This window comes from Vombatus ursinus, unplaced genomic scaffold, assembly GCF_900497805.2.
Source record: "Vombatus ursinus unplaced genomic scaffold, bare-nosed wombat genome assembly UNPS02014923.1, whole genome shotgun sequence".
NCBI classification, from domain to species: Eukaryota; Metazoa; Chordata; class Mammalia; order Diprotodontia; family Vombatidae; genus Vombatus; species Vombatus ursinus.
This window is the reverse complement of record NW_020954701.1, coordinates 600,626-613,020: the sequence shown is the minus strand read 5'-3', so window position 1 is coordinate 613,020 and position 12,395 is coordinate 600,626. Positions and strand designations below refer to the sequence as shown.

Here is a 12,395-nt window from a genome sequence, read left to right as displayed (position 1 = left end):
ATTTTGGAGAGAAGTCAAGGAGGGAAAACCTCATTCCCCTCCTGGCTCTGCTTCTAATTTTCTAGATTTTGACACCATGTCCCTACTTGAGTACTTTCTACCCTGCCTTTGTAACTCCAGAAACGCCTGACAAAATGGTGACACTTAAGCTGAGTTTTGAAGGAAACCAATGATTCCAAAGGTGGAGGTAAGGACATTCCAGACTATGGGGGATGAAGAGTTCAAAGGCACAGAGATGAGATGGGAGATGGAGGGTCTTGTGTGAGCTACAGCAAACAGGCCAATATAGCTGAATTATAGAATTCACCAAGCAAAAAAATGTGAAAGAAGATTGAAAAGGAAAGAAAGGGTCAGGTTGGAAAGTGCTTTAAATGTCAAGGGAACCACCCATCCTAACAAGTAGAGCTATACAAAAGAGGAATAGACTCCCCTAGAATGTCATGGGTTTACTCTTAGATGATGTCCTCAAGCAAATGCTGAACGTTCAAGTTAGAAGCTGAGGCTCTGAAAGGCAGTCTATACTAGTGGAGGGTATAAAGGACTTGGAACCAGGAGATCTGAGTTTGAATTCTGCTTCAGAGTCATTTAAACAAGCATTCATTAAGTGCCTACTGTGTATTTAACTAGTCAAATCCTCAGTTTCTTTACTTGTAAAATGTGGATTATATTTATACCGCCTACCTCAGAAGACTATTGTGAGAAATGTGCTTTGTAAACTACAAATCACTATATAAATATAAATTATTATTATAATCATTTGGTGGGGATATTATAGAAGGGATTCTAGGTTGGATATGCGTTGACTAGATGCCCTCTAAGGATCCTTCTTTCTCTGTGATGCTATATTTCACTTTTAAGAGTTATTGGGGGGTTTTTACATTTGTACAAATTAACAAGTTCATGCTTGTTATCAGGGAGCATGCTAATGGCTGAACTCTCCACTTAACTAAATGACATAAACTCTGGAGGTTAAAATCCTGCAGAATATTTTCAATGTTTTTATTCCACTTTAGTAGATTTTCTTTCCACCTATTTTGTGAACACTAGGAGACATAGAACTTCCCAGGAGAACCCCCGGAATGTTTTTTTTTTTAGTTACAAAGCTAAGAAGAAGAAATCTCAAAAATTAAAAATTACAACAAATAAGTTTCATATAGTCAACAAGACTGAATGTCTAACACTTAGGAAGCAATGGAACAAGCCAGAGGACAGAGGAGTGTAAGATAAATCAAAATAATTTGTAATGATTTATCTTTTATTGATTTGGGAGAGTTATTATTAACATACAAATCAAATAATATGCAGTGTCCACTTTATTTAGAAAGTTTTATTTGTTTTAATTATTCATCTTTTCCTCAATAAATGCAAATATTTCATGAAGCTACTTTCAAAGTCACCAGTTTCATGATGTTTTTAAACATAAATGCTGGAGGGGAAGGATATGATTTATTTACTTTCTTACCACACTACCCAATTTTACAAATGAATTATAATTACATTGTCTTACATTAAGGGGCATATTTGGAAACAAGGAAAATAGACACAGGGTAGGGGACAAAATTGGGTGGGGCAGGTTCCAGAGTTCATTTGGAGTGTTCCTGCAGTAGGGAAAGAACCTGCCATCTGGAAAGCTTCATTTTTAACCAATTATTCTTGTTAACCAGGTGATAAACCTAATTATATTTACCATATAGAACAGGGGTTGTGAACTTGTGATTTTAAAAAAAATTGATAATTGTATTTTAATACAATTGGTTTTCTTTGTGAGTGTACATATTTAATTTAATGCATTTAAGCACATTATTTTGAGGAGTACATAGACTTCACCAGATTGCCAAACGGGTCCATGACACATAAAATGTTAAGAACTTTTGCCAAAGGAGGAGTGAAAGTGCTTTCAGTATCATCCCAATTTTATTTTATTTTACTTTATTTTTTAGGAGGTAAGCAATCAATAAAGATTTAATAAGCACTTACTTTGTACCAGTCACTGTGTTAAGCACAAAATACACAAATATGAAAAGGAGATATAAAAGGGATATAGAAAGGGGTATAAAAAGATCTTCCAGAAGTTAACAGTCTAATGGATTACATTGACATGGGGAATGATACCACAGAAAACAATGAAAAAGAAAGGACACTCATTTTTAAAAAAAAAAATTCTATGTGGTATTAACAGCTAATTGAAAATGTCTGGGCAATTTATTTCTTCTCAAATGAATAAACACATGTAACTTTTCTCCAATCTGCTATTTTGGTTGGAATATGCTATTAGGCCAAACCATGATTTGTGGAAGACTATTTTGAGTACCTTCCCAATTTTAGCACCCTGGATCAAAACTGCAGCTGCCCCTCCTTAGTTACATTTATGACAGTGAACCACATACTTCCCTGGAGAGAAAAAAATAATAATAACATATGGGACAAATGGATTTGACATATTCATTAGGACTTACAAAATGTCAGTCTTTTATATTAAGAATGATAGATATTTATATCTTAAAAGTCAGAAAGGCATCAAGATAGTAATCAGTCAGAGTATAAAACATATTACTCCAATGAGTGATAAAATGTATCACTCTAATAATCACAAGAATATGAACTATTTGCTTCAAACTTGGAACTGCTTTTGCCCTTAATTGTTTTATTAGTCCCTAGGTCTTGTCTTACATCTATTAGTTAGTTTTTTAAAAAAATTGAAATGGAACAATAAAATTCTCCTGCCGACCTGCTCAGAGAAATGGAGAGCTGATGAGCTCAGTCCTACTGGGTGACTCACTCAGGTTCTCCCTAAGTAATACCCTGGCTAGTACAATGTCATTTATAATGGTGGATATTAAAGAACCAGTAAGTTCAATTTCCCCCTTCACTTGAGCTGGAAACCCCCGAAGGAAGGAAGGCAACTATCTAGTGCTTCTGTCCTAGGTTTTCTCTTCTGTGTGGAAAATACTGGCCACTACATGATTTCAGGTGGCCTATGAATATATCATGCTTTGTAGGTGCAGTGGGTTTAGAAGAGAGGAAATGGAGGCTAATGAGTACATCTCTGGGATGTCTGGTACATTCAACAGCTCCTCCACATCTCAATATTTCAATGATTAACATCAAAAATGTAATGATGATGCCACAAATTTTAAATACATGATAGGATTTGAGAACAGCATCTTGACTTAAAGAGGGGGTACCATGTATATTCCAAACGTTCTCAAATGAGTTTCAGGCAATTTTGCTTTCACAGATAAAATACCCTGTCTGTTCAACCCAGTTCCCCTTACATTATCCTCCTCTTTGCTCTCTCCTGCCACTCCCTCATTTGGTACACAATCAGCAGATAATATATTTAAAGTCAGAAGGGGCCATCAGAGGCACAAACTCCTCATTCTACAGATGAGGGAACTCAGACCCAGAGAAGTTATCTGATTTGCCCAAGGTCACATAGATAGTTAGTGACACATTCAGGAATTAAACCCTCTGATATAAATCTAGTACATTTTTATAATTGCACCAGAAAATTACCAAGCATTATCAAGTTAAATTTAATATCTAAAAATAAAAAAAAACAAGCTTTATGTAATGGAGTTTTAGTTTTATGTATAATCCTCATTTTCTGGCCTTCTTTGCATATGTTCATGTTTGTTGAAAGATTTCTGGTTCATAATAAAAATAAAATGTTTTAAAGAAAATTACCAAACCCACATTACATTTTCCCTAGCATTTTCCTCTGCTGCATCTGGGTTACACTGTTCCTAAATTTTCAAAGAGAAACAGGACCTAACATTTTGAAAAAGTTATGACTCACTAGTCACAAGGAGATAAAGTGAAAATGTGATGCTATTCGCAATAGTTCCCTCGATCTCGTTTTTCTAGAGAACATCCAATCAGCTAAATTATTTCTCACATAGTTAACAAGAATAGCTGACAATTATGTAGTGCTTTTGAGTTTGCAAAGTGCTTTACAGACACAATTTCATTCGATCCTCACAACAATATAGATGAGGAATCTGAAACCCAGAGAGATCAAATGACCTGTAATCATACAGCTAGTAAGGAGGGAAGGCAGGATCTGCAAACAGGTCTTTCCTGACTACCTGTCCAATGCTTTTACCCTTCCTAAACATTGCCTCTCATCAACAGCAAGAATGTCCAACACATGTGAACAACTCTAAAAATATATAGGCAACATATTGTAATATTTTATTGGCTTCTTTGCAAGTCAGAAAGTTCAAATTTTCTTTTGCTATTGTTACCCAATGAGAGTTATCCAAATTTTAGCCATCAATGCCTTAATCCTTAAATATCCCTAAACAGGATAAACATTCCAAAAGATGGTAATGGAACTAGAGGGGCTTATTTTTAACTGTTACTGAACAACTTTAAAATCCATTACCTTAGGGGTGCCTCAATTGTTTCAAGATACATTTGAGAATCCCCTAAACTAAATAGTCACAATCTATTAACTCTTAATAAATAAGCAGTACAGTATATCCTTACTGGTTGGTAGCTTTATCTGATTTAATGTATTTGGCCTACAGAAAGTTAAGACCTCAACCTTTTGTTCCTTTAGTGACTATGTTAGCTTTACATAGAAGAAGTCAAAATAATTCCTTAAAAGTCATAGCTTGAGAAATGTTTTCTAGAATAAATCACCAGTGTTCTTTTTTTATTAGGAAACACTGGTATTAGGAAACACTAGCCTTATTAGTATATAAAATGACACTTAAGTCCATAAGATAATGCAACCCTAACATGATAGTAATAATGGTATCTTTGAAGATACAGCATAAGATGAAGAAAGGACATGCTGCTAAGAGGAAACCTAAATCTAAGTAACTAAAAAACCATTAATAGTCCCAGAAAACATATAATGGGTCCACAGAGGGGTAAGTCACTACTAAAAGAGAACATTATATAAGTTGTCCAATGCATGTATTGGGCTTCTTTGCTTGAACATTTTTCTTTGTTACACAAGGGAAGTTTCAATTTCAAGAGGAGGAAAAAGGTATATTTTCAAAAAATAAAAGCATTTAAAAATGTATTTTAAAGGCATTAGTAAAACACTAAAAAAGACATGCTACATTAAATCTCTTATACAAAAAAGCTTGTTTTTATATTTTAGATTCTTTCCAAGCTGAACTTTTCCCAAAAATTTAACATCTACAACAGGTGGGACAAGCCATGGAAAAGTATAATTGAACACATAAACTTAGTTGTATCCAAACAAAACATTTTTCCAAATTATTTCTGTTCATCAAATAGGTAAATAATATTCATCAAAAAGGACATGTACAACATGGATATTCCACAAAAACATTTTCAAATTAGTGACATTCACTTCTGCTGTTCTTTAAAAAGAAAAGAGGACTGACTGATCACTACCACACAAGCTCAGAAGGGCCTATGTGACTAATGCGTAACTATATCCAATCTAACCACAATTTCATTGTATGACCTTGTGCTAACTATTTCTCTATGCTGAACTTTAATGTCTCCAACACTAAAAGAAGAACAATCATTTATCATTCACACAAACATTCAGAATCCTAACGAGGAATTAACGGAAGAAATATTTCTTTTAACATAGACATTAGGTAACTGCATAATGTTTTGGATGGCGAATGCATGCTATACTGAAAAACCTGGCATTGGAATTTGAGCATAAACCCCAAGGTTCCCTTTTCTTTGCTCTTCCCAAACAGACAACTGCATCAATATTATGTACATTGCCCAAAGAAAACTAATCTTGGAATCTCTCCCTTCATTCAGAACCACGAGCAACAAACACAACATTGCTGACACCTCAGGAGGGGTAAATGTCAAGAAATAGTAATCACTTCCATTATCTCGTGGCCTGGTTATCAGAAATAACTTCTGAAAAGATTAATGGGTATAGCGGCATTCAAGAGAGATCCAAGTAGCAGTATTCCCTCTCAGTTTGCATCAAAAATGTCAAGGCTCAGAAGAAGTAAGGTCGGCAAACCTTTAGAAAGCAGGCATTCAGGGAGCGAAATGGGCATCAAGCTGTTCCTGAAATTCAGACTCATGAGGTTGTACAATCTTATCAACAAGTTCAACCTCTAAACCCACTAAAATGAAAATCCCCAAACACCTACCTCTTTATCACTTCTCAGATTGCTAAGCTGGAAGAACACAACTAACTCTCTGTCAACAACTGATACACAGAGTTCCCTTGAAATAAACTTCTCATGAAAGTCTAGGGAGGAGTAGTGGACTAGATAATTCCTAAGATCCCCTTCTTGAATGAAAATTTTATAATTCTATGAACTGGTGGAAGAAAAGATAGTCATTGCTTATTAAACTGTAGGGCTATAATTTGATTTGTATTAAATCTTGACATTAGGCTTCTGCTAAATTCTCATGTTCTATGTTTGGTGTATTTAACCTACATGCCACTTGAGGAAGGGTATTCTTCCTTACCAGAAAGTCACTGGCTTTCCATTGTATCCAGCCTAAGCACGCCTTCTGGGACTGATCAAGGTAGTTAGGGTAAGTGGAGGTACTGGGAGAGACAAAGGCATTCATCCAAAGTCAGCAAGTCAGTTACTGAGGTGAGAGTAGAATCAAAACTACAAATCTGCAGGTCAGCAGTAGAAGTATAGGATATTAAGAGGCAGCCAAATGAATTGCAACATAATGATGTTTTGTTTTCTTTGACCAAACAACTTAGGAATCCATCTAAGAAATCTAGTAGCATCTGGCTCACCATTCACATTGACATGCGAAATTTACATAAGGTAAATTTCTGGTTTCTAACAACTGAAGACACAATCTTCTGAAATACTTCTCCTTGATCCAAACTCCCTATTGTGGAACACCTGGTCTGTGGTTTTAATTACCTCACAAAAGTAAAAAATGATTTTAAAATGGAAACCTATCAGTATAATTCCCATAGCTTTATTATATCTCTTATTTCTTCAAAACAAGAAAAATTACCGAACTCTTATTTTGCTTTTCTTTATTTAATTTTCAGACCATGATATCATTCTAAATTCATATATTTTAAGAGTTAATCAAATATTACTCTGCTTAAACTACTATTTTAAAAAAACCTTCCCTACCAACTCATATCTTTCTTCCTGTTTGTATTTGTATTCCCAGCACTTACCCACAGTGCCTGTCACATATTAAGTACTTAATATATGCTTGTCTTTGTGGGGTGGCATCAAATGCCTAATGAGTAATCTTTTCTACCCTGGCCATCCTTGTTCATTTTCCAAAGTTCCATCTGTTTTGGAAAGGCATTTTTCTTGGTAAGTTATAGAAAGCTCACCTACTTCAATAGAATTACTTCCCTAAAACTTATTTTTAACCTGTGACTCCAATTTAAGTTTAAATTGAAATTTGAAAGTTGGCTCTTTAACATCCAATGTCTTCCTCACAGACAATTTTACGTTCATAATTATTAGCATAGGATCAAATGCTACCTTACTTTCTGGTACTTTTATCAAGAACATTTATCCCTACCAGGAAGAAAAACAAAGAGTACCAATATCTTCAAACAATAACTAATATTCTTTCTACTTGCGCCATTTTACTCCTGATGCCCATTCATTTTTTCCTTAGGATATTATCCTTTTCTATAGCATTGATTCTCTATATTTCTTCTCTCTTATCTAAATTTATCTCCCCTCCTTCCTTTCTATACTCATCTTTCTTGTTCCTCTAGCCCTCTTTTTTTTTGACAAAGATAACATTCTTCTAGCTTTCCTATTTCTAAAAAAAGGTTCCTTCATACAAATTATGTCACCTTTGCTTCTCTACCTTTCTTATTTCACAAGTTAGTTCTCCGTTTAATACCTCATAGTCATTTCAAATGGAAGATAACAAGTAGAGCCCCACTCAATACCTCAAAAAGTTGAATTATTTAATTTCCAAGTCTGTGTAATTATTTATCGCTTATCTCATTTACCTACTAGTCTGTTCCATACCTCATACTCTTCATCTTATCCTTAATTTGTTTCAATAATTTATCATTTCTCCCTTCAACACATTTCTGAGTTAGAGGCTAATTTTTGTTTCAGTTCATTTCTCCTTTCTAAAACTGGCAGTATTTCCTCAGCGGCGTTATAGTAAAATGTCACTTGTTACTGTAAATGTTTCTTTAGAATGGTCAGATGCAGGCTAGCAAAATCCAACCTCCTACCCTTGGATTATCAGAATGGTAGAAAGCAAATATAGTTACTTCTTTGGTGGCCTCTTCTGTTGTAGGTTCTGCATCGAGGTTGACCTCCTCCTCAGTGGTCTAGAAATAAAAGGGGGGGGGGGAGGAAATGTCAATGCATTAACAGTGCAAGCCCTTGTCAACAGCATAGTACAGTAAAAGAAGTCTACATAGTTATGGACAGGGGCTGGGACTGGGATTTCATTGATGTGGGGGGTTCTGTCCTCTGCCAGTGTAGATTAGCACTCTCCCTGCTGCTTAAAAAGAGAAAGCACATAGTTTATGGGTTGGTAGGGTAGCAGAAATTTGGTCTCAAGTGTATGTTTCTTCTTTAATTCACTTCATATACACTAAATTGACATGTCTGGAGAATTCAAATCTTTATAACGAGTTGAGAAAATAAATTCAAATTAGCCACAGGATCATAGAGAGATCGAAGGGATCTTTGAGGCCATCCAGTTGAATACTTTCATTGTACAGAAAAGGAAACCAAGGCCCAAAGAGGTTAAAGTGATAGCTAGATAGCTAGGTAGATAGTGATAAGACCAAAATCTGAACCCAGGTCCTCTGACAACAAAATTAGTACTTTTAAAACTGTACCACAGCATGCCATTCTTCTGTCAAAGATCTTAAATTAGTGACCAAAAAAAAATTATTATAATTAACAATACAATTGAAAAGTGAAACAAATGGTACTCATAACTTAAATAATAAAGTCATAGGGGAGGCAAGAGGGTGAGGGAAGGAAGTCCTAAGGAAAATAAAATACTTAAGGCAGGGACAAAGAAAAGATCATCAGAAAGCATTTCTAGCCATTTCCATTTTTCTTTATTTGCTGTATAAAATGAAGCAAAAACCCATGTTACGCCCTGTGTTGTTTTTGTTCAGTCATTTCAGTCACGTCTGACATTTCATGACCCCATGTGGGGTTTTCTTGGCAAAGATGCTGCAGTGGTTTTGCCATTTCCTTCTCCAGTTCATTTGACTGGATGAGGAAACTGAAGGCAAATGGGGTTAAGTGACTTGCCCAGAGTCACACAGCTAGTGTCTGAGGCCAGATTTGAACTCACAAATATGAGTTTCCAGATCTAGCACTCTATCCACTGCACCACCTACTTAGAGCTACTAGGAAATTTGATTCATGTACAATTAGTGTTGAAATTAAAATGGTTTCAAATGTCATTGGAGCAGAGTGAAGACTAAAAAAAGGTCATTTCCTTTTCTGTCACCTCAAATTTACTGGACTGCTTGGGAGAAGAAATGAATCAGGTCATACACATTAACAGAACAGAGCCTCAGGCCCATATACAAAGGAATTGTGTTGTGTTGTTTTCCCCCTGTACCATTTAAAACCTGAGGATTTCCCATTTTAGAATGTCTGTTATAATTGTGTCACATGGTCTCCTAGAGAAGAAAAAGGTCCAGACTCTTTCAAAAGTACACAAATGAAATGGGTCAGCCGAGAAGGGAAGTGATTTAAATGAGGACATGTACCATATATGATCTACTGCCCATCTACCCCAAAGCATGATCTTTGGTCATCCCAACTCAGCACAAGATAATGATTGACAAGTTTGGCACCGGAGAATTTATAACTTAGTGAAGTATAATGTAGCAGGTGCTGAAAGGTTTTTGTTTTCATTTTTGTTTTTTTCATGGTAAATGCAGGGAGCAGGGATGGGAGTGGGGGTGGGGAAAGCAATCCATATTTAAAAGATATTTTTCAAAGGTGCCAATTTTAAACCGAACCAGTAAGAGACATCTTGTTAGAAACTATTTCTCTACTCTTTTGATATCCTGTTTGTACATACTGCTCATAGTTAAGTTTTGCCTATTCAGTGAAGCGACATTATTTTGTTTTAGGAGCTCAGTAATCCTCCAAAGATGATTATATTACATTGTTATTGTTTAAATGCCTTAAAAGATTTAGCCTTCCTTTTGCAACTAATTCAAACCACAACTAAAACATGGGGTGTTTTAGCATCCCTATTGTGAAATAATGCATTCCCTGGAACTTCATTAGTAGCATACATTTCAATTCCAGACCTTCTGTTTAAAAGCTAAACTTGGGAAAACCAAACACTGCTCTTATCCCTTGCTTTCTAGGGTCCACCTAGGAAGCCCAAGAATACTTACCAGGTACCTCAAGGTGTTTCTGCTTTTTTACTAGTTACCAAGCACTATGGGATCTGTACTTAAGCCTTATAGGAGACATCTGTAGTTATGAATTATTTAAGAGACTCCAGGGGGCTCTTTAAAAAACAAAACCAAAAAAACTAGCCTGATAAAAATCCTTTTTGGAATGATGCTATTAAACAGATAAAGGCCTGATCTAATAAAACCAAAGATTGGAGTTTTAAGTTCTTTTAGGGCAGGGGTCATTCTTAAGCAATTAATAGTAATGTTCCAATGACATATGCAAATAAGTAACTAACACAATGACAAACCTTAGTCTTATCTCTTTCTTGTTTATTGATTTAAATAGTTGCGATAAAGCAATAATAACTCAATCTCTCTCTCAATTCCATCTATAAAATGGTTTTAATGTTTAATATTTTCAAGATTTGGGGAGCACCTTGATAAATAATATTATTTAGAAAATTATTAGGATTAATCATATAATGGGTCACTTTCTTTAAAAAAAAATCAGAAACTCTACTGCCAAGAAAAACAAGATAAAGGATCAAGTTAAATTCCTCTTTAAAATTACAACATTTTTTCCGATTGCAATGTGCATTGGTTAATTTCTCGATACAGTAAGTACGCAGCACGAGCTGCAAAAGTAAAAATGAGCAAAGCAAAAACTCTCTAAAGATGCAAATACTCTATGAAAGAAAGAAAGAAAAACATGCTGGGATTTAGTGATGATATGCCTGATAGAGACTGTTTTAGCATTTTGAAGAGTCATTTCAAGAAAGAACAATTTGAGGCCATGGCTATTTAGTAAGCTCAGAATTTTGGATTTAGCTATTTAACTAATGTAAAGTTTTCCCCCCAATCTTTGGAAAACACTCTTAAACAGCAAAATTTTACAACAATGCAATTAGAATTCAAGACAAAGGATTAGATGGCATGACTTCTGATACCACTTCTAAGCTCAGTCCTATGAAATAAATATAATTTTTTTCATAGATTTAAAGTAGCTAGCTAAGTTCATAGTTAATAATAACAACAATAATAATAACAGGACTACATTTCTAGAGTTCATTGAGGTTTCCAAAGAGCTTTCCCCACCACAGCTCTGTGAGGTTGGTGGTTAAACAAGATCAATTTTAAATGTATCATATTTGGCAACCCCTGGGATGAAGTTAATAAGTCCTTCCTTTAATTCTATTACCACTTTATCTTTCATCCCCACCAGCAGATAAAGATTTCATACCACTTTCTAAAAGCTCTTCTAGATCCAAACACACCACTGCTCACCCATCCCCACAGCAAGCAAAGATCTATTGGAAAGCCACTTGTTGACTAGCAATTAAAGCAGGAGCAGGTTAGTTGTGAAACATGCAAATATCATGAAAATCGAGACATACTTATTAAAGGAGGATACTTAAGTTTAACTTAGGAGAACAGCCAATTTTTTTTTCTTCTGTGGATCATGTGCCTTTTTATTCCTGATAGTGCAATATCAGGCTACATTCATCTGCAAAATCATCTATTTACTGCAGAGGTCATATTCTTCAAGGAATCTATTTTTTAAAAGAGTATATTAATGTCCATTCTTTGCTCACCTCTATTTCCATGGGCTCCACCTCGATCTTTTTCCATAGTTCCAATAACTGAGCAATTGGCATTTTTTACTATTTTTCTTCTCTGGTGAATCAGAGATAGAAACAGAGGGAGGGAAGAGATGTAAGAGGGGTAAAGAGGCAGATGAACTGAAAAATAGAGAAAGAGGAAATGGGGGGAGAGAGAGAGAGAGAGAGAGAGGCAGAGAGAGAGAGAGAGAGAGAGAAGGAGGGAGAGAGAGACAGAAACACAGGGAGAGAGTCAGAAGAGATGTAGTCAATTGCTGAAGTCTTGAAGGGTCTTCTGGGATATTGGGGTTTCCCCCCCAAGGGGTCTTCAATATGGCTGCTTGTGTGATGTGTCCTCTACCCACCAATACCACAGCTGAGAAAAGAGTTGTTGTTGCTTCCCGCTCAGGCTTGGAAAGAGGAAAAGAGGAGCTATAATTGCAGCTTTAGAATCTGTAATGCGACTTTGGCAGAGTAAA

General features: G+C 35.5%; 1 protein-coding gene across 1 annotated transcript in view; it reads right to left on the bottom strand.

Moving 5' to 3' along the window:
* Nucleotides 1–11,995, bottom strand: part of RPS6KA2 (ribosomal protein S6 kinase A2) — a 540,405-nt gene extending 528,410 nt beyond the window's left edge. The window contains exons 1-2 of the mRNA XM_027843552.1: nt 11,911–11,995; nt 8,201–8,260 (exon numbers count right to left, since the gene is read on the bottom strand). Coding sequence (XP_027699353.1) covers nt 8,201–8,260; nt 11,911–11,973 — 123 coding nt within the window. The 5' untranslated portion in view covers nt 11,974–11,995. The remainder of the gene's footprint in view (nt 1–8,200; nt 8,261–11,910) is intronic.
* Between the last annotated feature and the right edge of the window lie 400 nt (nt 11,996–12,395).